General features: G+C 48.1%; 2 protein-coding genes across 8 annotated transcripts in view; one reads left to right on the top strand and one right to left on the bottom strand.

Annotated features, from left to right (window-relative positions):
* DGLUCY (D-glutamate cyclase) overlaps nucleotides 1–19,174 on the top strand; it is a 53,221-nt gene extending 34,047 nt beyond the window's left edge. The window contains 3 exon segments of the mRNA XM_014790493.2: nucleotides 2,445–2,564; nucleotides 11,627–11,782; nucleotides 19,029–19,174. Of these exon segments, the coding sequence (XP_014645979.1) occupies nucleotides 2,445–2,564; nucleotides 11,627–11,782; nucleotides 19,029–19,174 (422 nt within the window).
* A 4,711-nt stretch (nucleotides 19,175–23,885) lies between these two features.
* The window catches only part of GPR68 (G protein-coupled receptor 68), a 29,775-nt gene continuing 26,332 nt past the window's right edge, over nucleotides 23,886–27,328 (bottom strand). For all 7 annotated transcript variants that reach the window (XM_087448049.1, XM_087448047.1, XM_087448050.1 and 4 more), the window contains one exon: nucleotides 23,886–27,267. In XM_087448049.1, coding sequence (XP_087304175.1) covers nucleotides 26,046–27,161 — 1,116 coding nt within the window. In that variant the 5' untranslated portion in view covers nucleotides 27,162–27,267 and the 3' untranslated portion in view covers nucleotides 23,886–26,045. The remainder of the gene's footprint in view (nucleotides 27,268–27,328) is intronic.

The raw sequence follows: 27,328 nt of genomic DNA, 5'->3' as shown, positions 1-27,328 counted from the left end.
CACTATTTGCAGATGACATGATTTTATATATAGAAAACCCTAAAGAATCCACAAGAAAACTTTTAGAAGTAATAAACGAATATGGTAAAGTTTCAGGATACAAAATCAACATACAAAATTCAGTTGCATTTCTATACACTAACAACGAAGTAGCAGAAAGAGAAATTAAGAATACCATGCCATTTACAATTGCAACAAAAAGAATAAAATACCTAGGAATAAATTTAACCAAAGAGGTGAAAGAGCTGTACACGGAAAACTATAAAACATTGCTGAAAGAAATTGAAGCAGACACAAAGAAATGGAAAGATATTCCGTGCTCTTGGATTGGAAGAATTAACATAGTTAAGATGTCCATACTTCCTAAAGCCATCTATAGATTCAATGCAATCCCTATCAAAGTTCCAACAACATTTTTCACAGAAACAGAACAAAGAAACCTAAAATTTATATGGAACAACAAAAGACCCCGAATAGCTAAAGGAATCCTGAGAAAAAAGAGCAAAGCTGGAGGTATCACACTCCCTGATTTCAAAATATACTACAAAGCTATAGTAACCAAAACAGCATGGTACTGGCACAAAAACAGACACATAGATCAGTGGAATAGAATCAAAAGCCCAGAAATAAATCCATACGTCTATGGACAGCTAATCTTTGACAAAGGAGCCAAGAACATACAATGGAGAAAAGAAAGTCTCTTCAACAAATGGTGTTGGGAAAACTGAATAGCCACATGCAAAAAAATAATAGTAGACCTTTACCTTACACCATACACAAAAATTAACTCCCAATGGATTAAAGACTTGAATGTAAGACCTGAAACTATGAAACTTCTAGAAGAAAACATAGGCAGTATGCTCTTCAACATCGGTCTTAGCAACATATTTTCAAGCACCATGTCTGACCGGGCAAGAGAAACAATAGAAAAAATAAACAAATGGGACTACATCAAACTAAAAATCTTCTGCACAGCAAAGGAAACCATCAACAAAACAAAAAGACAACAATTGGGAGAAGATATTTGCAAACCATACATCTGATAAGGGCTTAATCTCCAAAATATATAAAGAACTCATGCATCTCAACAACAAAAAACCTACCAACCCAATTAAAAAATGGGCAAAAGACCTGAACAGACATTTCTCCAAAGAAGATATACGGATAGCCAACAGACACATGAAAAGATGTTCAAAATCATTAACTATCAGGGAAATGCAAATCAAAACTACAATGAGATATCACCTCATGCCCGTCAGAATGGCTATAAATAAAAAGACAGGAAACAACATGTGTTGGAAAGGATGTGGAGAAAAGGGAACTCTCATACACTGCTGGTGGGAGTGCAAACTGGTGCAGCCACTATGGAAAACAGTACGGAGATTCCTCAAAAAATCAAGGATAGAACTACCATATGATCCAGCTATTCCACTGCTGGGTATTTATCCAAAGAACTTGAAAACACCAATGCGTAAAGCTACATGCACCCCTGTGTTCATTGCAGCGTTATTCACAATAGCCAAGACTTGGAAGCAACCTAAGTGCCCATCAAGGGACGAATGGATAAAGAAAATGTGGTATACATACACAATGGAATACTACTCAGCCATAGGAAACAATGAAATCCATCCATTTGTGACAACATGGATGGACATTGAAGGTATTGTGCAAAGTGAAATAAGTCAGAGGGAGAAGGTCAAATACCGTATGATTTCCTTCATTAAGTAGTAGATAGTAACAACAATAAACAAACACATAGAGACATAGATTGGATTGGTGGTTACCAGAGGGGAAGAGGGGAGGGAGGAGGGCGAAAGGGATAATTCGGCACATGTGTGTGGTGATAGGTTGTAATTAGTATTTGGGTGGTGAACATGATGTAATCTATGCAGAAATAGAAGTATAATGATGTACACCTGAAATTTATACAATGTTATAAACCAATGTTACTGCAATAAACAAAAATTAAAAATAAAATAAAATAAAAAAGTAAATTGCAGAATCGACTTGAACAACCTATACCAGTTCCCTTCTGCCAATGGAATGTTCTCTGGTCACACTAATGGGGCTCAGGGCCTTGTGACCCCTCCCTGAACAGGAGCCACTCAAAACGAGAGGAGGTCCTGAGTGTCACCATACCTGTGTCTTTGGTGGGCCTGGTGCCATCAGCATAGAGGGTGCTCCATCTGAGACTGGCGAACGTTACCCAATAGGGGACATGGCCATGCTCTGGTAAGTTCCAAACTTTGACTCATTTTTAACTAGAGAAGTTTCAAGAATACCTGAAGGAGAAGTACAACATCTGGCTGTCTGAAAATATATCCAGAGCCAACATCTTTCCCCTCCCTGAGGCAATGAGGCACATGTGAAGGGGCTACCCTGCCCCACAACCACCCCCCATCTTGCCTGATCCTGTGTACCAACTCAGTTCCCCTTACCTCCAGGGGTCGGTGATGGAGGCAACGAGCTTGGGATGGGCAAGGTCAAGGAGGCTGTGAAGAGGCACATATGAAATGGGGATGTCATAGCCTGTGATGTGGAGGCTGACTTTGCTGTCATCGCTGGTGAGTGCTCAGATGGGCAGCCAGGCCCAAGCGGAGGGAACTGGCTTGGAGCCAGAAACTCATCTCCTCTGTAAGTGGAGTCTAGAGGGCACCAGGACAAGAAGTGGACCTGGTTTTCAGCCTTTGGTCTCTCCTTCAGTCATTCAATGAACATTTACTGTGTGCCAAGCATTGTTCTGGATACTGGGGTTACAGCAACAAGGGTCCCGCTCCACACAGCTCTCATTCTACTGTCAGGGGACAGACAATAAGCCCTAACAAATAAAATACCCCAGATAATGCTAGTGACAAGAGCTACAAGTAGATGAGAAAAAGTGACAGGCAGGCCACTTTAGATCAGTGCTCAGGAATGGCCTCTCTGAAGAGGGGTCCTCTGTGCTTTTGTCTGTGACTCCTGTATGGTGGAAAGGAAGAGAACAATCTGCCGAGTGTTTGGAGGATGCAGGAGGCTTCCCACCTCTCCTTTCACTTACCTCTGCCCCAGGCTGCCCTGCCCCTCCCCTCAGCTTCCCTTCCCCATCAGGACCCACCTTTCCTGCATCCAGGTCCTTCTAGGCCCCACTCTTCCTCCCTTGACAGTACCACAACTTTGAGGAATTTTGACAGATACCTGAGAAAGGCCGTCTCCCATTTCATCATCAAAAATAGCCTGGAGATGAGCAGAAACCTCTGGTACTAGTGCCAAGGTAGGAAAACCTGAACTGTAATTGATGAATTGCTGAAGGCTCATTGTGGACAAGTCTGACAGTTCAAAACTCCAGGGGACTCAGTCACAGGGCCCCCCCCCACACAATGCTTTTGTGAATTTTACCTCCAGGAGCTCTACCAAGTCTACATGGTGACTTTTTTTTTTTTTTAAGATTTTATTTATTCATTTTTTTCCCCCCAAAGCCCCAGTAGATAGTTGTATGTCATAGGTTCACATCCTTCTAGTTGCTGTACGTGGGACTCGGCCTCGTGTTGGACGGAGAAGTGGTGCCTCGGGGCGCGCCCGGGATCCGAACCCGGGCCGCCAGCATCAGAGTGCGCGCACTTAACCGCTAAGCCATGGAGCCGGCCCTACATGGTGACTTTCAGAGAAAAATCCCCTCAGGCAGGAGGAGGGGAAAAGGAACCATTCTGTTCTTAACAACATCTGCTTTCAGGAGAAACTGTTTGACCAGAGTCTAACCTACCTAGAGGAAGAAAAATACCCAAAAGTAGACAACGTGCAACAGCAGATGGATAATGTGAGCAGAGAAGTGGAAATTCTAAGAAAGAATCAAAAAGAAATGCTAGAGATAAAAAATACTGTAACAGAAATGAAGTGTGCCTTTGATGGGCTCCTTAGTAGACTGGACACAGCTGAGGAAATAATCTCTGAGCTTGAGGATATGACAATAGAAACTTGCAAAACTGAAAAGCAAAGAGAAAAAAGACTGAAAAAATCCAGAACAGAATATCCAAGAACTGTGGAAAAATTACAAAGGTGTAACATATAGGTAATGGAAATACCAGAAGGAGAAGAAAGAGAGAAAGGGATAGAAGGAATATTTGAAGCAATAATGAGTGAGAATTCTCCCCCAGATTAAGATCAGACACCAAACCATAGATCCAGGAAGCTCAGAGAACGCCAAGCAGGATAAATACCAAAAAACTACACCTAGACATATCATATTCAAGCTCCAGAAAATAAGCAATAAAGAAAAAACCCTGAGAGAAGCCAGAGGGAAAAAAACACCTTTTCAATAGAAAAGCAAAGACAGGAATTACATCCAACTTCTCCTCAGAAACCACACAAGCAAGAAGAGAGTGGAGTGAAATATTTAAAGTGTTGTAGAGAAAAACCACCAACCTAGAATTCTGTACCCTGTGAAATTATCCTTCAAAAGTAAAAGAGAAATAAAGAGTTTCTCAGACAAACAAAAATTGAGGGAATTTGTTGCTGGTAGACCTGTCTTGCAAGAAATGTTAAAAGAAATTCTTCAGAGAAAAGAAAAATAATATAGGTCGGAAACTCAGATGTAGACAAAGAAAGGAAAAGCATCTGAGAATAAATAGTAAAGGTAAAATAAAAACTTTTATTTTTATTTTTATTAATTGATCTAACAGATAACAGTTTGTTCAAAATAATAGTAGCAACAATATATTCAATCGTATATGCTTATGTATATACATGCTTATGAATGAAATGAATGACAGCAATAATAAAAGGGATGGGGGAAGAATTAGGAATATTTTGTTATTGTAAGATGCTTGCACTATCTGTGAAGTGGTATAGTGGTATTTTTGGGGGTTTTTTGTGGGTTTTTTTGTGAGGAAGATTAGCCCTGAGCTAACATCCATTGCCAATCCTCCTCTTGTTTTTTGCTGAGGAAGATTGACCCTGGCTAACATCCGTGCCTGTCTGTCTCTACTTTATATGGGATGCTGCCACAGCATGGCTTGACAAGCAGTGCATCGGTCTGTGCGTGGGATCTGAACCTGCGAACCCCGGGCTGCCAAAGCAGAGCACGCGAACTTAATCGCTATGCCACTGGGTCAGCCCCAGTATAGTGTTATTTGAAAGTGGACTTGGATTCATTATAAATGTATATTGCAAAGTCTAGGGCAACAACTAAAAAAAGTTAAAAAAAAAAGAAGTATTACTGATATACTAAGAAAGGAGAGAAAATAGTGTTATAAAAAAATGCACAATTAAAACCACAAAAGGCAGAAAAAGTGTGGAAGACAAAAATAGGAAAAAAGAACAAGGGCAACAAATAGAAAACTAACAAATATGGTAGATATTAATCCAACCATATCAATTATCACCTTAAATGTCAATGGTCTAAATATCCCAATTAAAAGACAGAGATTGTGAGAGTGGATCAAAAAACAAGACCCAACAATTTGTTGTCTACAAGAAATCCACTTTAAATATAAAGATACATATAGATTAACAGTAACAGGATGAAGAAAGATAATACTATACTAATACTAATCAAAGGAAAGCAGGAGTGGCTATATTAATTTCAGACAGAGCAGACTTCGGAACAAGAAAATGTATCAGGGTTAAAGGGGGCATTACATAATGATAAAGGAGTCAATACTTCAAGAAGACACAACAATTTTTAATGTGTATGTGCCTAACACCAGAGAGTCAAAATACGTGAGACAAAAATTCAGAGAATGCAAGAAGAAATAGATGAATTCACTATTATAGTTGGAGACTTTAACAACCCTCTATCAGAAATGGACAGATCCAGCAGACAGAAAATCAGTAAGGACATAGTTGAATTCAACAACACCATCAATCAACTGGATATAATTGACATCTGTAGACTACTTCATCCAACAACAGTAGATTACACATCCTTCTCAAGCTCACATGAAACATTTAACAAAATAGACCACATTCTGGACCATAAAAAACACTTTAACCAATTTAAATGTATAGAAATCATACCATGTCTGCTCTCAGACCACAAGGGAATTAAACTAGAAATCAATAACAGAAAGATAGCTATAAAAATCTCCAAATACTTGGAGATTAAACAACATACTTCTAAATAACACATGAGGGCCGGCTCCGTGGCTTAGCGGTTAAGTGCGCGCGCTCTGATGCTGGAGGCCCGGGTTCGGATCCCGGGCGCGCCCCAAGGCACCACTTCTCCGTCCAGCGCGAGGCCGAGTCCCACGTACAGCAACTAGAAGGATGTGAACCTATGACATACAGCTATCTGCTGGGGCTTTGGGGGGAAAAAAATGAATAAATAAAATCTTAAAAAAAAAAAAATAAATAAATAAATAACACATGAGTCAAAGAAGATATCTGAAGAGAAATTTAAAAATATTTTAAATTAGATGAAAACAAAACATCAAATTTGTGGGATGTAGCAAAATCAGGGCTTAGAGGGAAATTTATAGCACTGAATGCATATATTAGAAAAGAAGAAAGATCTAAAATCAATAATCTAAGCTTCCTCCTTAGGAAACTAGGAAAAGCAGAGCAAATTAAATCCAAAGTAAGCAGAATAAAATAAATGATAACAGAGCAGAAATCAATGAAATTGAGAAAAGAAATCAATAGAGAAAATCAATAAAACCAAAAGCTAGTTTCTTTGAAAAGATCAATAAAATCAATAAGCCTCCAGCTAGGCTAAGAAAAAAAGAGAGAAGACACAAATTATTTTATCAGAAATGAAAGAGGGCACATAACTACAGATCTCATGGAAATTAAAAGGATAATAAAAGAATACTATGAACAACTCTATGCCACAAATTTGATAAGTGAAATACTTAAGTATCAATCTAACAAGATATGTACAAGATTTATACGAGGGAAACTACAAAACTCTGAAGAAAGATATCAAAGTAAATAAATGGAGAGATATTCCATGTTCATTGATAGGAAGACTCAATGCTGTCAAGATGTCAGTTCTTCCCAACTTGATCTATAGATTCAAGACAATCTCAGTCAAAATCCCGGCCAGTTATTTTGTAGATATCAACAAACTGATTCTAAAGTTGATATGAGAGGCCAAAAGGCCCAGAAAAGCCAACACAGTATTGAAGGAGAAGAACAAATTTGGGAATTGACACTACCTGGCTTAGCTACAGGATTCAAGACAGTGTGGTATTGGCAAAAGAATAGACAAATAGATCAATTGGACAGAATAGACAGCCCACAAATAGACCCACATAAATATAGTCAAATGATCTTTGACAATGGAGCAAAGATAGTCTTTTCAACAAATGGTGCTGGAACAACTGGACACCCACATGCAAAAAAAATGAATCTAGACACAGACCTTACACCCTTCACAAAAATTAACTCAAAATGGATCATAGACCTAAATGTAAAATGCAAAACTAAAACTCCTAGAAGATAACAGAGGAGAAAACCTAGACCTTGGGTGTGGTGATGACTCTTTAGATACAACATCAAAGGCATGATCTGTGAACAAAAGAATTGATAAGCTGGACTTCATTAAAATTAAAAACTTCTGCTCTGCCAAAGAAATTGTCAGGAGAGTGAGAAGACAAGCCATAGACTGGAATAAAACCTTTACGCAAGACATATTTGATAAAGGACTCTTATCCAAAATATACAAAGAACTCTTGAAACTCAACAATAAGAAAACAACAAGCCCAATTGAAAAGTGGGCAAAGGACCTGAACCGACATCTCATCTAAGAAGAAATACAGGGCTGGCCCCATGGCTTAGCGGTTAAGTGTGCGCGCTCCGCTGCTGGCGGCCCGGGTTCAGATCCCGGGCGCGCACCGAGGCACCGCTTCTCTGGCCATGCTGAGGCCGCGTCCCACATGCAGCAACTAGAAGGACGTGCAACTATGACGTACAACTATCTATGGGGGCTTTGGGGGGGAAAAACAAAAAGGAGGAGGATTGGCAATAGATGTTAGCTCAGAGCCGGTCTTCCTCAGCAAAAAGAGGAGGATTAGCATGGATGTTAGCTCAGGACTGATCTTCCTCACAAAAAAAAAAAAAAGAAGAAAAGAAGAAATACAGTTGGCAAATAAGCATATGAGAAGATGTCCACATCCCACGTCTCTGGTCTCCACCCTGGATTAGCTTTTCGGCTGGCACACCCAGAAGAGGAAGAAAAACTCTGCCCTCAGGCCTCCCAAGTTTGCTTGCTGTTGGTGGACCCATTATCTGCTGGTCTCCTTTATCCTGGTGTCTTGGATCTGAGTGGGAAGGGACCCTCTGGGCATCTCTTTGGAAGTCCTCAGATTTCCTCAAGTTTATCTGCCACCCAGAATGTAAATTCTCCGTATAATTGATCAAATCCCAAGGCCTTGGCCAACTGCATCTCTGTTGTGGTGGTTTTAGCAGCAGGTGGAGTCCCCCAAAGAGAGGAGGTGATCCCAGTTGGCAATGAGGAGAGAGATGTTGTTATTTGGAATGAGAACTTCAGATGAAAATCTATGGGTTTGGGGCTGAACGAGATGAAAAGGAGCCCCTTGGGTTAGGATTGGGAGCTAATGGGACCTGAGGACAGAGAACTTTGTTCCTTCAGCTCAGTGTAGATGAGGAAAATTAAGGGCTTTGGAATCAGGCCGATGGCACCTCCATTCCCAAGCCTCGCTGTCCTCCCCCATAAAGTGGGTCTCTGTGAGGATTAGAGGAAACTCTTGTAAAGTTGTCCTAGCTGGCCCTGGGCTGGGTGGTCACAGCAGACTGCTGCTCTTGTTCCAGACTGGGTGGTCAAGAGGGGGCAATAGGCAGGCAGGGAGATCTCCCAGGAGAGTGAATTAGGAGACACAGCAGCCCTGCCCATCTCCATCCTTGGCTCTTGACACCTGGGTTGGCGGCAGCCCCAGGCTGGTCAGCAACTCGTCAGGCAGGTATGACTGAAGTGAGAAGAGGAAAGGAGGGTCCTGGCCCTCCACAGGGTCCACAAGCCAATGGTGCCCTGGCCCTAAAGGTGTGCTGTCCTGTCTTGTTGGGCATCTGCATAGAGATCAAAGTTTGCAGTGTGATTCACACCACATGGGGCCTATCAGGGCAGGGCCCCTGTACATGGGCTCAAGTCCCTGGTCTTGGGGTCCCTCTCAGCCTCATCTCCCTGATCCCCATTAGGTACCCCATGATCCAGCCATGCATGGCCACTGTCATTGCTCAAATACAGCATGGGTTTAATTTTCTCAATTGAAAAGATGATGTAATAACAATCCTATAGACATTCTGAAAAGGCAGGTAGTGAAGGGTGCTGGAAATACCATTATCTCTCCATAACACGATCGACATTTTTAGTTTTGCATATTGGCTTCTAATTCTCATACTTAATCCATACCCATTTTATATAATTTCTACTTGGTCAACCTGCATTTGAAATACTTCTCTTTCCCTTTTATGTTACCTCTCAAATATATTTTTATTTTCCACATTTGCATGGAGGTTGAGTATGGGCTCTTGAGTTGCACCACAATGTGGATATACTTAACACTACTGAACTGTACACCTAAAGATGGTTAAGATGGTAAATTCTATGTTATATGTTTTCTTACTGCAATTAAAAATATTTTTAAAAAAATAAAGAGTATGGGCTCTGGAGACAGCAGCCTCAGTTCACATCTCAGGTCCACACTTACTAGCTGCATGACCTTAGGCAAATTACTTAACCCCTCTGTGTCTGTTTCCCAGTTCTGGAAATGAAGATAATAATACCTATACCTCACAGCCTTGTTATAAGGACTCCAGGAGCTAATCCATGTAAGGCATTAGAACAGTGCCACACAATGTAAGTATTCAATCAAAGCAAATTACTCTATTCCATTGACCATAAGATGCCATTGATGACAAGAATTACCATTATTTTATGTACCACTAAGAAAGGAAAACACTGCCAATTACAAGTGTAAGATACTATTGATTGTAAGATGTATCTCAATTTCATAGATGTAAATGTAAAAAAAAAGTACATCTTAGAATCAGTGAAATACAGTATTATTACCATCACATGGTCTTCATCTGCCATATTTTGATATGCCTTGTATTTTCATGCCACATGCCTTTGTACTCACTGGCTGCTTGGTTTTTTGTCTATCTGAAGTGCCCCCACTCTTCCACCCTTCCTCTAGCAAATTCTACCCAGCCTATAAGGCCCATATTAAATGACCCCTTTCCTGTGAATGTTTCCTAAACCAGTCAGAATGGGTGCCCCCTCAGTGCTCCCATAATCCTCTGTGAACACCTCACTCACAGATTGTCCCCCACTGTGGTCAGCTGTGTCCACAATCCCTCTCTCCCCTGGTTGGGAATTCCTTTTTCTTCTTTAGCTCTAGCACCTAGAGCTTAGCAAGTCCTTAATCAAGCCTTCTTCAGCTGAATGGAGAATTCAAGCAGGTTTCAGAGAAGAACCAATGAGGTGGTCCCCCAACTGGAGATAAGCCCTTTGGGGCTGGCTGATAGAACAGGAAGGGGAGTGTGAGGCTGTTCTTCAAGCACATGAAGAGATGATGCAGCACAGCATGAAGGAGCTGTTACTTAGTCCCTGTGAAGATAGGTTTCCATGCAGCATGAGGGATTCAGGTCAGCCATAAGGGAGAGTTTCTTAATGTCAAGAGTTCTGGAATGGCTTCCCAGCGTTATACTAGCCTGAATCTTTTTCTCTGGTGGTCATTAACAGTACATAACCCAGATGGTTTAAAGCAATGATTCTCAAACTTTAACTTGAATCAGAACCACCTGGAGGGCTTATTAAAACTCAGTTTACTCCCCAACTCCCCGGCTGAGTTTCTGATTAAGTCTGGGCTGGGGCCCAAGAATTTGTGTTTCTAACAAGTTCCCAGGTACCACTGATGCCACCGGGCTTGAGATTGTTACAGAACACAAACACAGGTTTGTTTACCTGCCACACAGGAGGGCCAAAAATAAAAAACTGGAATGCCAGGCTTATGGCAAGGAAAGGGGCTTTTATTATCAAAAGGCAGCCAGATGAGGAGATGGGAGCTAAAACTCAGATCCACCACCTTGAAGGGAGAAAGGTAGTGGTTTTTATTTGGGGTTTTAGGTAGGCGAAGGGGAGCATGCGGCCTTGCTGGTTGGCGCCTTCCCACCAGCCTGCATTAGGCCTTGTGAGGCTGCTTGCAGGGAGGGGGATGGTGAGATAAGGGAATCAGCAGGTGGGTGTCCTTGGTTGTCTGCCTCCATGATAGATGGTGAATTCTGGCATCAGGAACCTGAGGAGTTGGTGTCCGGGAAGCTTCAGTTTCTTGATATTCTCTGGACATCAGTTTCCCTGTAATAAACTTCCAGGACCCATAATTAGCCAAAACTTTAGTGTGAGCCCAGCCTGAGGCCACCTGGGCTTTAACAATTTGTAACATCTATTTGCCTTGTGAAGCTCAGGGATACAAAGGTTGAAGGAACTGATATTTACATATGAATGTAACTAAAGAAGCAGGGAAAGGGGATGGGTGCTTTTGGTTTTAACCCCATATATGCTGGGTTTAATGTGGGAAACTGATATCAGGGCTGGGATCAAGAGCATTCTTTGAGATGAGTTCTGCTGCTTAGAGGCAGGGTGACGGATTGCATGACCCTTCCAATTCTGTGATGGAATCTTTTGTTCTAGGTGTTTCTAACTGGGGAGGCTACGCCTTGGCCTGTGCACTGTACATCCTGAACTCATGTGAGGTCCATGGACGTTACCCGAGGAAGGCAGTTGGGCCCTCCAGAGCATCTGGGGAGCAGAGCTGGACTCAGGCCTCCCATCCATCACTAAGGGAACGTACCCATGGAAGAAACTCTTTCCCTGGATGAAGAATAGGTATGGTGTTCCCAGCCATAAGCCAAGGGCCCGTACCACTACTGCCTGTCAACAGCCAGAGGCAGAGGCTGCCTAGAGGCAAAGGTCTCCCAGCAGGCAACAGCAGGACTGGATTGGGTGACCTTTGACCTATGAGTGATCCTAAATCATTGTGGAAGACCTGATATAAATGACCATTTTCCTTCTAGTCTGACTTTAGGCAAGTTGGTTAGCCTCTCTGAGCCTCATTTTCTTTGTCTGTAAAATGGGGGCCGTCGGCACTGTTGTTGGAAGAACTGAATACTTGAAGCACAGTAGGCACTTCATATTGGTAGCTGTCGGTGTCCTTATCATCCCCTTCCAAGGAGTGTACACCCCAATGAGGGCACTCGGTTGGGACAATTAGCCATTCCACAAAGTGTGAAGGTGTGGGGACTAAGGTGGGAAGAGGATCCTGTGGGCTGGAGGCTGAGAGGAATAAACCCAGTAGGAGGGGAGGCACCCCGGGTAGGAGAGATGGCAGGAACAAGAGCTGGGAGACGACGACAAGCTTTGTGCTGGTTTGGGGAGACTGCTCTTGAGGTGGAGGGCAGTTGATAGGGGGTGTGATAGGAGCGGAGGAGGGCTTCTGATGCCAAGGTTGACAAGGCGGGCATCCATGAACCCCCGAAGCAGTTTGCAAAATTCTTCCTATACATGGATTATGCTAGGCAAGGTCTGTGGTTTCATCGGATTCTTTTTTTTTTTTATAATTTTATTTATTTATTTTTTCCCCCAAAGCCCCAGCAGATAGTTGTAGGTCATAGCTGCACATCCTTCTAGTTGCTGTATGTGGGACGCGGCCTCAGCATGGCCGGAGAAGGGGTGCGTCGGTGCGCGCTGGGGATCGAACCCGGGCCGCCAGCAGTGGAGCGGGCGCACTTAACTGCTAAGCCATGGGGTTGGCCCTCATCGGATTTTCCATGTAGTCCGGGGGCCATTAAGAACCCCTGGGTAGAGAGAGATAGTGTAGCCGGATCCAAGAAAACCACGACTCCCTCACTGAGGGTTCCACTGGAGAAATGATAGGGAGCCATACAAGGGGTATATGAGCAGGGAAATCGGAGCCCCATTGGGTGGCTTGTAGTGTGAGCTCCCCTAACTACACAGCCAGCTCTAGCTGAAGGGCTGTGGGCAGTTCTAGGGATGGCTGCTGTAGACCACTGCAGGGGGAGGGTGTTGCACGCACACACGCACATCTAACTTATGTGAACTCACATACCTGTGCAGGGAAGATGCAAAAGAGAGAAAGCCAGCCCTGTAAGTGGTGCCAGTGATTCTGCTCCCAGTCCTGTGGCCTGAGCAGCGAGGTGGGCGGCAGGACTGGCCATTCCCTCCTCGGCCTCAGTTTCCACGGCTGTCGTGGAACAGGCCCTGCCCACTGATGCTGATTCCAGACTCAAACCCACCTCCTCATCTGGTACTCCTTGCAGAGCTGGGACTGCCCACCTGGGGGAAAAGCTGGTGGTGCATCAATCTCTTAACAAGGCACCTTCTGGGGAATTTTCCAGAGTAATTTGGATCATGGGAAATTGGGGCCAAAGCCCTGACTTGGCATCTAAATCCCAGGTCAGAAATGACTTCACCTGTGAGCTGACAGCTTCACCTGAGCTTTGCCTTCACCTGAGGGAGGCAGGAGGGTGGGAGGATGGAAGCGCCTCTAGAAACAGTGGAGGGAGCTGGGGTGTTCGGCCTGGAGGAGAGAAGACTTGGGGGGCCTGAGGCCTCACATACCCGAATGGCTTCCTGGGAGAGGGGGACAGACAACCCCCTGGGCCACTTGAGCAACAAAAGGAGGTCAAAAGGCAGCGGTTGTAGGAGAAGATTCTGGTTCGGTGTGAGGAGGAGCTTGCTCTCCTCAGAGCTGCCTGACCCTGCGAGGGCAGAGCTCTTTGACACAGGCCCTGGTCAGGGCGTGGGGAGGGGTTTCCCCGTGCCAGGTCAGGCTGTGCTGCTGACCCCAAGGCCACTCCCAGCCAGGCCAAACCAGTCTCATGCAACTTAAGGCCTCTCTGTCCCAGTCTTGTTCCCCAAAAGGCATAGATTGCTAACTGTAAAAAAAGAAAAAAAGTCCTGGAAATCAGGAACCAGGTCTTTTATATCTGCTTTCCCAGCAACTGATACCGGCTCAACACAAGGCTGACGTGAGGGAACCCACATTGTAGAAAAGAAACCCTATTGTAACTTGGAATGACCTCTGCCTAACTAACCCAGCTGGATACACACCCTCCAGGAGATCTAACTGCTCTGTAGATTTTAGGACCCCTGCTTGTGCATGTACCTCCCAGCTGCCAGAAGATGATAACTTTGTTCTTTTGAGTTCCTTAGGAATGTGATGACCCCCGAACAGAGAGTCTATGCTGATAGCCATCATCAATGAAAACTGCAAGATCTGGTGTGGCAACTCCCAGTCTGTAACACCCGAGGGTCAACATTCCTAATCCCCTCCCCCGTAACCCACTGGCCTATATAACTGCTGTCAGATCTTCTGCCCACTTAAGATGGTTCTTTTGGACATGAGTCGGCCTTCCCTCTTGCTAGCAAGATGTAATAAAAAGTCCTTTCGCTCCTACCTCCTTGCCTCTTGAATATTGGCATGTCTTGCAGTGGGCAGACAAACCCCCCTTTTGGGCGTTAACACAACCAGCAGAGGGAAACACAGTGATCTTTAAATGCTTGTTGTACAAATGAATGAAGGAATGAATGAATGAGAGCAGTGCTTTATTAGAGCAGCAGTTCTTCAACTTTGGAGGCATCAGAATCACTTCACAGGCATCTAAAACCACAGAATGCGTAGCCACCCCCAGGGTTCCGGATTCAGTAGGTCTGAGGTGGGCTGGGGAATCTGCATCTCTAACAAGTTCCAGGGAACGTTGCTGCTGCTGCTGCAGGGACCACATTTTGAGATGCTGGATTAGAGGGCTGGTTTCCAGCACCATAGAAGAGGATTGGTCTGGGGAGATGAGAAGGCAACCCCAGAGGCAGGAAGGTTCCTGAGCGTTGAGCCTGGGACAGCAGCTGAGATGGGGTGGCAGTTGTTACATGTCCCCCAGCCAACCAGCAGCTCCGGCCCGGAGCCCCTCACTTCTGAGAAGCATCTGCACCCAGAGCCCCTGGCTGCCTCTTTTCTATCCTCCTTTCACATTGTCGTGCACCCTGTCTGCACCCCTTTTCCTTCTGCCTGTCTCTCCCTCTGTTTCTCTTTTTCTCCCTCCTGCCCCTCACCCCATTTCTCTCCAACACCTGCCTGGATTGGTGGTATTCTCCCCATTTTACAGATGAGGCTCTAAGAGGGCAGGCCACCCAGCTAAGAGGCAGGGCCGAGATCTGAGTCTGGGTCTTTGACTCCATACTCTGGGCTCTTCCCAACAAGGTTCAGAAATTTCCTGGTAATGCCTGGGTGCCGTGCAGGAGGGCGAGGAACGGGGGGCGTGGGCAGCTGCAGTGCCATTTTCAGGGGAAATGGTCTGCCTGAGAGGGGCCCAGAGGGCCTTCTGTGCTTTCTTTGAACTTCCTGGATCTGAAATGGAAAAAACCACTCAGGGGGCTGCCTTACACATGATTCCTGATTCACACAGACGCAAACGAGTAAACCCAACCAAACAAATTCAACAGCCTGACACTTACCCTCCGAGGACGGAAAATTCTCCTCTCCCATTTCCAACCAGTCTTTCATAAATATATTAATAATGCGCCATTCTCATGAAGAAAATACAAGGGAACATTTTTTTTTTAAATTTTTTGTTTATTGCAGTAACATTGGCCTATAACATTGTAAAAATTTCAGGTGTACATCGTTATACTTCTATTTCTGCATAGATTACATCATGTTCACCACCAAAATACTAATTACAACCCATCACCACACACATGAAGGGAAAATTTTTAAAGCAAAAGTACAAACCCATGTTTGTGGAACCCCTGGGCTTGCTCTGGGAGACAGTGAGGGGTCCAACCTGGCCCCTGGGTAGGGAACTCAAGATCCACAGGGAGACGACACATGAAAGGTAACTTCAGGAGCCAGGATGGAAGTATGTGCAGCAAGCCACTGTGGGGACACAGAGAACAGGCACTTGGCTCATTCAGAGTTCAAAGAAGGCTGCCTGGAGGAGGTGGCACTGAGCTGGGTCTTGGAGGGTGAGTAGGATATAAATAGCCAGGTAAGGAAGGGTGGGAAGGGCCTTCCAGGCAGCAGGACCTACATAAGCAAAAGTACAGGGACATGAATCAGTGGAGTGTGCAGGGGAATGACTAGAATCGTCATACTAGAGTTCTGTGGGTCACCCGTGAGGGTCCCCAAGTCATCAAGAGATGCTGGGCAGAACTGTGGCCTGAGCTGGTGGTGAAGTTTGATTGGTTAGGGGCAGAGGAATGTGCCTCATTTCTATTCTGTGAGTTGCTTATAAGTAGGGCCTCCCATATTCAGGGACAGTTCTTAGGGGTCTGACCATGACTGTAGCAGGAGTGGGCACCATGCTGAGGAGCCCAGGGAAGGTGGCCATCGCCATCCAGGGCACACCCTGCCCACTCCGGCTCTTAGCTGTGTCCTGAGGTTAGAGCAAGTGGCTGAGAGAGCATTCCCCAGACCTTGTCAGCGGCCAAGAGTCAACTGACGACTCTTTATAGGAGGGACCAAGGATGGATGGATGGGTGGGTGGATGGATGAGTGAACGGATGGACAGAGGGACTGCTGGATGGATGGATGGATTGGTGGGTGGATGGATGGATAGATGAATAGACTGATGGATGAATGGATAATGGATGGATGGATGATACAGAGAGGCAGGAACATGGCTTCCGACCTTATCCTGGGCTCCCATTCTCTTCCAGCACTTTTATCCCACTCCACTTTTCCTTATAACTTTTTAAAAATTGAGATATAACTGACATCGAGTAAAGTGCAAAAACCTTAAGTGTACAGTGGATGAATTTTTACATGTGTATACACCTGTGCAGCCATCACCAAGATTAGAACTGATACAGAACAGTTCCAAGTTCCCAGGAAGCCCCTTTCTCCCACCCCACTTTGAACAGGACCATCACCTAACCATGAACGTCAGCCCACCATGCTGTCAGTGTGCATCAATAGTGACCACCCACACACTCAGGAAGTCATCCTGGGGCCTCTTTCCCCATCCACAGGGAACTAGGCCCCAAGCCCTGTCCACGCTGCTTCACCTCAGTCCTCTGTCCCTCCTCTCCTGCCCCACTGTCTCAGCCTGGACTGGTGTAGCAGCCTTCAGGTGCTCTGCCTCCAGCCGCCCCCTGGTCAATTCTCCTCCCCACGCCCCACCATCTCCACTGGGTGGGGCCCCCTTGAAGACAGTGTGGCCATTCAGTGATTCCTGGCAATTTGCAGGCAGTCACTGTTGACCCAGCTGGTCGCTGTGACTCTTTGAGGCTGGGTGCCCTCCCTGGGACCCAGAAGAATGAGATTGGTGGGGGCAGGCAGTGTGCGGGGAGGAAATGGGCCCATGGTCCCAGAGGCATTCTCCCATAAAGAGAGGATATGACCCAATGGAGGAGAGAAATGGGAGAATGAAGCCCGAACAAAGGGAGGAAAACGCCATTCTGAGCTGGGCAGCCCCTGGGAGGGGGCTGTGGGACAAAGAGCTCGCCTGGAAACGCCCTTGGGCCTCCCTCCACCTTGGCCCCTGGGGCAGAACAGAAATGCAGGCTCAGGCCAGCTGAGAGGAGAGACAGTTCCGGGGTGACATTTGCCCTCGCTTTCTCCATTGTTTTGGAAAGTTTTCAGTGAGTGCTCCTCATGGCCCTGGCTTGGCTCATTCCCGCTCTTTTGTCACCTGTGGTCCTAGGTGTCCCTCCTCCAGAAAGTCCTCCTTGAGCCACTCCAGTGAACAGGGTTGGCGCCCCCGCCCTGTGCTGTGATCCCCAGGGACTGACTGCCTGATAACTCACCTAGACTGTGAGCCCCCCCCCCCCGGGGACAGTACAGTGTCATGTTCACTACTGTGTCCCTGGCTTAGGCCCTGGCACACAGCAGGTGCTCAGGAAAACCCCGATGGATGATCGAATGAATGAGCAAATGCCTGAGCAGGATGTGAGAGCCCTTCTCATATCTGTCCCAGTCTTCGTGTTGTAGACTCCTCTGTCCCCTCCTCTCAGCCCCCTCCCTTGTTTGTGGGGGAGGAGCAGGGGGAGGACGTACTTGACTGCTGCCCTCAGAACTGGGACAGACACACTGGTGGCTTAGACAGTGGTTCTTTGGGACCTTATTTTTGGAGGGAGAGAGAAGGAGGGGAATCAAATCACTTTCTTTTTGTAAATCAGCAAGTCAGTCAAAGGAAGACAGCTCTGGGCCAGAGGCCAGGGACCCCAGTCCTGCCAGTAATGAGCCACCTCATTTCATGAGCACTTACTATGTGCTAAAGACCATGCTAGGTGCTTCATTTGCATTATCTCATTTAATCCTCACAACAACCCTCTAAGGAGGCATTATCATTATTATCATCATCTTCCCCATTATAACAGATGAGGACACTGAGGCACAGAGAGGTTAAAACACCTTCCAGGAAAGAACCAAGTCAAATCTGTCTGTCTGATTCCAAACCCCTCTGCCTGCCGGGCCCTGGGCTGCAGCTTCAGGAAGGGGCTGCATTTTCTCCGTGGCCCTGCTCCCTCCAGATGCTCCCACATCCACACTGGGTAATTTCCAGAAGGCAACTGCAACAGGCCTTGGCTCATAGCCCCACAGGAGGCTGACGGTGGGGTCTCAGGAGGAACGGGGGCCTTCCTCCTCAAGTGTGGCTTTCCACATTCAAAGGCCAGTGGCAGATAACCAGAGCCGGGCAGGGGCTAGGTTAGCAGGAAGCAGCCCACACTGCACCTGCAGAAGGAGTGACTCTGCAGTGTTTGTTAACAAAATGCAGGTTTCCATAACAAACATATTATTTAGTTACATGAAGGTAACTACCAGAAGAAACAGCCCAAACTCTTCCAAGTGGCTGCTCTGGGAAGTGGGTTTGGAGGCCAATGAGGTGTGATGTAGGAAACTGTGGTTTTTCATTATGAGTGTTCCAGTGGCATTAGTATTGTTAACCAAAATTTTATTTTTGAAAAAGAGAGCAAGTCAAGCCAAACGCTCTTTCCCCACTTATAAATATATGTATTTCTTCCTTTTTCCTCCCCCTCCACTACTTCTATCTCTGCCCTATTTTTTCCCAGGAAGTAAAAGTGTTGAGCACCCTGGTGCGGCACAAAGTCCAGAGTGGAGTCTTGGGCATCAGGAGCGTGGAGGTGGACAGGCTGTCCTTCCACGGCACCCACGCCCAGGTGATCCAGAAGCTGGTGGACGTCACCACGGCGCCCGTGTGACCATGCATGTTACAGGCACGCGGAGTGCGTAGCAGATGGCCACACCTGGATCTCGGGAGGCGTTCCCTGAGGGGCCCCAACTTCTTTCCATAACAGCCTTGCAAATAAACACCAGCCCTGGGGGAGCAACACACTCTACACTCGCCTGGGACGCTGCGGGTCCACTTCCAGGGCCCGGAGGCAGGAGATAGCGCAGGTGATGTGGACCAAGGAATACATTTCTCCAGGGTTTCCAGTTTTTGCTTTTATTCCTAAAGTACTAGAGGCATTGATTTCAAGCCCCCTTCACCCTGCCTTCTTCAGGCCCCCCCACCGTGGTCTGCTCTGAGAGTCTTCTGACCAATCGCTTACGGGGACACCAGCAAAAAATTAACTGCCAGGCAGACACTAGAGTAGACATTACCAGAGCCATGAATAATCCCCCAGGCTAATTAAGAAATAGTAAAATGGACAAATGTGTATATTTACCAAGTCTGGGGCTTTACTAAAGGTTTACTCACCACCACCAACAGCAAAATATTTATGCCTTTGAAATGCTGTCTTTTTCCAACAGAGTTTTGTTTACTTAGACAAAAGATCCCTCGAACCTTACATTAATCACCATCACCTCCCCTCTGTCCCTCTACCTCCCTTCACCCCCACACTTCCTGAGCCCCCACCTCAGAGCCTGACACTTCTCCCACCTCCTCCCCATCTGCTCACCCCCAGCCCACAGCCAGACTCTTTGCCCTCCCTGCATAGGAGGGCAGCCACACTCCTGGAGCCCGGGGGTGGCTCAGGAGCTTCCGGGGCTCAGGTCACTCAGAGTCCTCCTGAACAGCTCCAGTCGGCTTGTCTTTATCTCTTCACAACCTCCCACTGCACATTTCCCAACAAAATCAGAAGCTGAGTCGCTGACCACAACCCATTACACTCCCGTATTGGACCAGACCAATATCTTGTGCAAGTTCACGGCTGAGCGAGGGCTGGCTCATCCAGACGGGGTAGTCCTGCTTCTCAGCTAGGGCCCCAAATGTTTCTTGGGCCTGCTTAGTTTTACTTCCTTAAACATGTCTGCTTTGATTCTTTACAGGGCATTAGTTGTAAAGCATGGGACATATGCTATAGAAATTACCTCTAAATTGTACACCCGACAGTGAAGCCTAGGTTTACAGTGAAGTGATCTGGGGTTAACTTCCGATGCTCCCTACGCAGGGGCGTGGGAAGGCCCTGGCCAGAAGGAGCTGGGGTGGGGACTGTCCAGACCTCCCCTTGTCCTTCTGGCAGGGAGTCCCCACCTACAGGTCTGTGCTTCTGCTGCTGTGGCACCAGGGCGGACAGGCCCATTGCCATGAGCTCACAGTCTCTCCATCTGCAGCTTCTCACGGCTCACTGAACCCACTCAGCTCTAAGCCTCACTGGCCAGGTCTCCTCCAATGACAGTGTGTGTCCCTGATTTGAGACTGCAGAGCTCCGTGTAACGGGAGCCTCTGACTGAGTGTGTACCCTGGCATTTTTGAAATCTTGTTGGCTAGAAGAGAGAAAACATCGCTCCAGTAAAGCTGCCAGCACTCTTCTGACTCATATTTCGGGGGAAGACACTAATGGGCCTTTGGTTTTGCAATAGTAATAGCAGAATTCTGTTCCGGCGTGGGGAAGTTTGAGGCATGACCGTGTAGGGATTATCATCACTGTGGGCAGAAGTTTATGGGGAGATGATTAAGTTGTTTGAGAAAGAGGCTGAGACTTGGATGGAGCCCAGAGAAGGCTGAGAGTAGGGGTCCTGCTCTGGGGAGAGGCATGCAAAGGCCCCGTTGCAGGGAGAGCAGGCCCGTGGCCCTGCAACAGGAGCTAAAGGGCAAGGCAGGGCCAGGAGAAGACCCCTTAGCAGGGCCCAGCCTAGGGACCACTGGAGCTCGGAGTTCCAGGATCCAGTTTTAATGCTTTTCTGTCCCACAATATGATTCCTGCTCAGGCCTTTACTAAAGTTTTGCTCAAGCTCATCCTCAAGTCTTGGCTGTTTTTTGGGGAACGGCCTGTGTCCACGTCTGGTGTGGCAGGGTGAGCATGGCTACAACCTGGAGAAGCTGGTTACAGGGGGACAAGAGGAGACCTACAGGGAATGGTGGGGTGGCCCAGGGTGAGAGATGGGCTGGGGCGTCCACCAGCATGGATTCATGGGGCATGTGAGCGTCCCTGGGCATTTCCAGGAATGTTGGGGGGGATCCTGGTAAACAGTACCTGGGATGCTCTGTGGGTATTCAAGGGCAGGCTGGGAACCTTGGGCACATGGAGGTGCACATGTCCCACAGACCCTGCAGGTAGGACTCAAAGGCAAGCGAGCCAGCTAAGGGGGTCAGGGCTCCTGGCTCCCTGTCTGTCCTCTGGCCAAGTGCCGCCCATTGCTCAGCTGGGCAAGACATTCCTCTGAGGTCATTTCCTGCCTCTCATTGCACCAGCCCTGCTGACCACCAGCCCCACCTTAGGCCAGCCCACTGCATTCTGCTACTTTCTGCCCATTCCATGTGGGTTCCACTGGCTCCACAATGAAGTCTAACTTTCAGATTCAAAAGACCACTGCTCTAGGCAGGATGGAGAAGAGGTAGCTTAACAGCAGTTCACATAAACTCAATACATGTCAACAATGTGATATGCTTGCCAGAAAAGCTAATGCATCAATAGAAGCACAGTGAGGTAGGTAGTTCCTTTCTCCTCAGTGCAGATCAGACAGACTTAGTCTCGCTTCAGATCCAAGCATCACGTTTGAAGAAGTGGGTTTTGTTCAGATAACGTACAGAAAAGTGAGCACTTAAAACCTGTTATGTGGAGGTGCCTTTGAAGACATATCTGTTAGAGACCAGCCAGATGCTTATCAATTCTGCTTCCTCTTCCTGCATACATAGGAAAACTACATTTCCCAGCCTCCATTGCGGTTAGGTTGGGGCCATGTGACTGGGATCTAGCCAATGGAGTGTGAGTAGCAAGGACCTCAACCCCTTCCAGTCCTAGCCATGAACCTCCTGTGAGATTCTCTTTGGGCTATTTCGGCTACCTGTGCAGACGGAAGGGGAAGACTCCAAGATGATGGAACCTCTTGATGGAAGGATCCTGAATCACTGCCAGAAAGCAGCCGCTCATTGGACTTTACATGAACAGGAGATAAAATTTTACTGTTTTAAGGCACTGTGATTTGGGGTATATTTGTTCCTGCAGCATAATCCAGCCTTGTCTAATACAAGCTTCGGAGGTTTAGCACTGAGAAGTGGGATATGAGAGTTGTCTTCAAATACCAGTGCCTGAAGGGCTGTGTGGCTCCAGAGGCCAGAACTAAGGTCAGTGGGAAAAGTGGTTCCTCTTTGGCTTGTTAGGAGTTAAGATTTTCTGCCCAACCTTGGAATGACTTGTCTTGGGTAGTAGCGATTGGTGTTACTGGTGGTATTTGCAGAGAAACTGGACCATCATTTTGGGGGGACATAGACGGGATCAGTCATGGAGACGGAATTGGATATCATGACCTCTACGGTACATTCCAACACTGATAGCTAATGTCTAATCCAGCAGTGTCCTTCTGAGGGTTGTTGAATTAAAGCAAATGGAATTGAAGTCCCCCCATTTCCCCAGAGCACCAGGCACCATTGTGACCCTAGGGTGATGGCCATCAAAGACCATCATCTTGCCAGATGAATTCCTGGAGGCTGCAGGATCACCAGCTGTGAGGAGCAAGTTTTTCAGAAAAGCATTGAACCAAGAGCGCCAGATTCTGGCTCTCTCTTGGTTGTACCAGCCAGAGGAAAGCAGCAGATGTGGAAGTATTCTGTGCTGAAAATTTCTCCCACTCTTTTCTGGCCAACCCACAGACCAATGTGTGTAAACAGGAAGATGAGCTCTCATCTTGCTAAGCAACACTGGTGAATAAGAAAGGAATCTAAATGCTTCTGCCACCTTTAGTCCAAACCAGATGGACCTTTTCCTCCACCCATTCTCTCAGGAGAAAAAAGAGTCTTAAGCTCCAATATGTCTTCACTTAGTCCATTTGGAAGAAGGATGACTCTTCCGGAACACTCTAGGACTCCAGGAATCTGACCCAGAGAGGGATTAAGTGACCAAAACCAAATTTACATTTTAATAAGATGCAGTTAATCCTGAGCGATAAACATGGCATCTGCCACTATTGAGAAGATGCTCGAGCCTAAAAATGCTGGTCAACAAATATGGGCCTCCCCAAACAAAACCCAAGCAGTGAGGACAGCCCCCGAGAGATGAGTGCAACAGGCCTTTCTGCTTGGCAATATTCTCTAGTGAGAAGGGGATAGTACAATCTGATCAAGCCCCCTCTCGCTGTGGGAAGCAGCTACTGAGCAGGTAGAAGGGGTCACGTGTCCAAGGACAGTGGGAGTGATATTCTCCAAACCACAGGCCTGGGCTCTGTCCTCAAAAGGGAGGTGGCCAAGTTAAGTCCCAGAGTGGATTTGCAACAACGTGCTGAAGAGCTGAAGACACTTTACGAATCTCAAGAGGAGGGAGAGAAGACCCTGCTTCACTTGAGGTCTTGACCCTTCTTGGCCACTGCTGGGTGATCAAGGGCAGATCCCCTAACTGCTCTGTTCAAGTTTTCTCTGAGAAGGTCAACCCCTGGACCTTCCTGATTCCTTTGGGTGTTTCAAGGGCCCTCTAGACCACCTGGTGTTGGAAGACATCCCCCTCCCTGATAAGGAAGGCAGCACACTCCAGCTGTGGCTGGTTACTTTGCTTTATTTGCAGACTCAAGTTTGCTACACAATTCCATTGCACAGTCCAACATTCACATACTTGGCATAAAAGAGAGGACGATACAAAAATACAACTCTTGATAGTAAACGGAACTGCCTTCAGCTCATCCCAGTCCATCCCAGTGGGAACGCCCATGTTGAAGGTCAAAAGAGGGGGAAATCCTGTGGAATGAGGAAGCCTGCAGGGCTTCAACCAGTGCCATTGCCCCAGTAAGATCCTGGGCTGACATTGGGTGGGCTCTTCTAGGCTGTGTGGCCATTTCTGCCACCTTCAGACCTGGTCACGTCCTCCTCCAGGAATGGGAAGAGAACCTCCCCGTGTTATGGGAGGCACTCCATAAGGGACAAGTGTAGCCCTGGGAGCCCAGTAACCACACTTCCCTGCGGCACATCCAGCCTGGGCTATCTGCCTCTGGGCACCCCTGATGGGAGGGTTAAGAGACGGGGTAGATCTACCTCTCAGAGAAGGGGGAAGAAAGGAGAACAGAGATTGAGGAAGAGATTCTCCCTGGCTCTCCCTTTAGCAGATTCCAGAAATGTTCTACTGATGCCAGTTTCTACATCTCCAGACTTGAGCCCACTTGAGCTGTGAGGAGCTCAAATCCCAGGCCTTTGAAGGAAGTCAAACTAGCCCAGCCCACTGATCAGGAAATCTGAAGGGCCAGCATTTCTGTAAAGGTGGGCAGGTCCCTGGAGCAGCAAGAAACTCTTCTGGTGCTTGGTATGTTTACCAGGGCAGGGGCTCAACATGGTCAGGCACAAAGTTGCAGGAGAGCTGAGCCCTGGACCCAGCCTTCCAGGACAGAACAAAAGATGGCGGTCAGTGCCCTGGGCTGCACATGGCCCACAGGCCCAGTATCACTCTCCAGGTGGGAGAGGTGGGACGTCTGGCAGAGGAGCAATGCTGGAGGACAGAGGAGGCAAGGTGAGCCCAGGGCCACCTCCTCTCCTTGTCACGGGGCCTGTTTACACCACAGTGGAGCTAAACCCCAGGCCTTTGGGCTGAGAGATGCCAGAGAGTGTGTCTCTGTTTTGTTTGTTTTGTTGTATCTGAGAACTTGGGGAGAATGACATGCTCCTCTCTGAGACTGCTAAACACTCCACAGTGTGTGTGGCAGGGGACAGAGGCGGGGGCTGGGGGGGTGGACACTGCCAGCAGTCATATGACCCTAGCCTCAGTGTCTTGGCACACAGTTGTCACGGGGACCCTGGCATTTTAACCATGAAAACACACACACAAACACATAGACACACACACACTCCCAGGCTGCCGGATCTGGTGCTTCTGGGCAGATGGAAACAAAATGAATTGGGAGGAATCTGTGTGTAGGGAACTTGGCTTTAGGCCTCTGTCCCGACACCTGAGCTTCAGTACTGACTTTATAAAGAACCACAGACGTCACTCCAGGGAGCCCCGGGGAGCCCTGGGATTTGTTTTCCATCAGCTCTGGGGCTTGAGGAATCCGCTCAACTCTCTCTGTGAAATTGTGATGGGGCTGGAGCTGGGATCTCTCTGCCTGTCACTACCCCCACCGTCCCCCCACACACACTCCCAGTGCCCCAAACGCCTCTCCACCTTCCTTCTCCTCATCCAACCTCCTGGCCCCACTCATCTTCCTTCCCACCCTTTGTGGGGTGGGACTCAAGAGTTAATCATGATGATACAGCTTCGTGTGTCACCTCCTCAGATGATACCATTGCATTTGGACGGGTGTCTTCTGTGACAACGATAGCACTGGAAGGCCCTGGCAGGTGCGTACCCAGGTATCCACTCTCATATCCCAACCCCCCTCCTCCATGTCCTTGCACTCTGCACCCCCAACCCCAGCTTCTCTCTGAAAACCTCCTGGAGGTGACAGTTCACTGTCTTCCTCCCAACAGCTGGCGGCAGACGACACTCGTGAGCTGACGGGGCTTATTCCCACATCCAACAGCCCCCTTGGGCTCAGCAACTGGGGCAGGCTCCCTGGAACCAGAGAGGTCTTGCTGCAGCCCAGGCCCCAGCCCAGTGACCCAGGCCCATTGTCCCCTCCCGCAGAAGGAGGCACCGGCACTTGGCAAAGTGGGCGGCGGCCGGCGGGCAAGCTCAGGCCTCACTTCGCCCCACATGTGAGTGACCCCGGCTAGGCCAGCCCGCCCGTGGGGGACCCTCCCACTGCAGATGAGTTAGGGGTCTGGAAGGCCGAGTGGAGCTTCATTAACAGCTCCGGCTCCTCAGTTTTCCCAGAGGCCTCGGGGGCGCCCAGCGGGTAGGCCTCCCTGGCCCGGCCGGTCCTGGAGCAGGTGAGGAGGGCCAGGCAGGCCCCCCGGAGGCGGGCCAAGTCCCGGTGGGTGGTCTCGCTGACGAAGCAGTACAGCACGGGGTCGGCGACGCAGTTGAAGCTGGTGAGGAGCAGGGAGAAGTGGTAGGCGTTGAAGATGCCCTTGGCGAACTCGCAGCTGGACTCCCAGAGGCTGCGCACGAGCAGCAGCACGTGGTACGGCAGGAAGCAGGCCAGGAAGATGACCACGGTGCTGAGCACCAGCCGCTGGATCTGGTCCTTGCGGCTCTTCTGGGTGCCGTGGCTCCGGCGCACGGCCCGCAGGATGCCCAGGTAGGAGGCCAGCAGCAGGCAGATGGGGAAGAGGAAGCCCACCAGGAAGCGGTAGTAGTTGATGTTGCGTTGCCATGGCTGCAGGGGGTAGTGCTCGAAGCAGACGCGGTGCTGGTCCTCGTCCTCCACGACCTCCTTGTGCATGAGGAAGTAGACGCTGGTCAGCAGCTCCTTGACCCAGATGACCACGCTGACGCCCACGGCGGCCTTCAGCGTGCGGAACTGGTGGAAGCGAAAGGGATGGGCCACGGCCAGGTAGCGGTCGATGGAGATGCAGCAGAGGAAGCCCACGCTGATGTAGATGTTCTCGTAGAGGAGGATGCCGCACACCTGGCAGGACAGGTCGCCGTGCGACCAGTGGTCGTGCTGCAGCACGTACTGCAGCCAGAAGGGGAGCGAGCAGATGTAGAAGAGGTCGGCCACCGTCAGGTTGCACAGGTACACGCCCAGCTCGTTCCGGGCCTTGATCTGCAGGTAGCCGAAGTAGAGGGACAGGCAGTTGGCTGGGAAGCCCACCACCAGCACTGTGACATAGACCACCGGGGCCAGCGTCTGGTGGATGGTGTGGTCGATGGTACAGCTCAGTGAAGAGTTGTCTGCAGTGATGTTCCCCATCTTCGGGCCTGAAGGGGCCTCACCCCTCATGGGCTCAGAGAATGGGCCAGTCTCCCTGCTGCCATCTTGTTTATAGGCTGTGGTGCAAGCTGTATCAAAGGCCGGGCCTCATCGGTGGTGGGTGAGCCCCTGAAAACTGAAGGTGGGAAAGACATAGAATAATGGGAGCTAACATTGATCCAGCACCTATCGTGTGT

This window comes from Ceratotherium simum, chromosome 24 (genome assembly GCF_057802395.1).
Source record: "Ceratotherium simum simum isolate JZ-2026a chromosome 24, ASM5780239v1, whole genome shotgun sequence".
NCBI lineage: Eukaryota > Metazoa > Chordata > Mammalia > Perissodactyla > Rhinocerotidae > Ceratotherium > Ceratotherium simum.
Note: the sequence above shows the minus strand (reverse complement) of the source record. Positions and strands in the feature narration are given on the sequence as shown.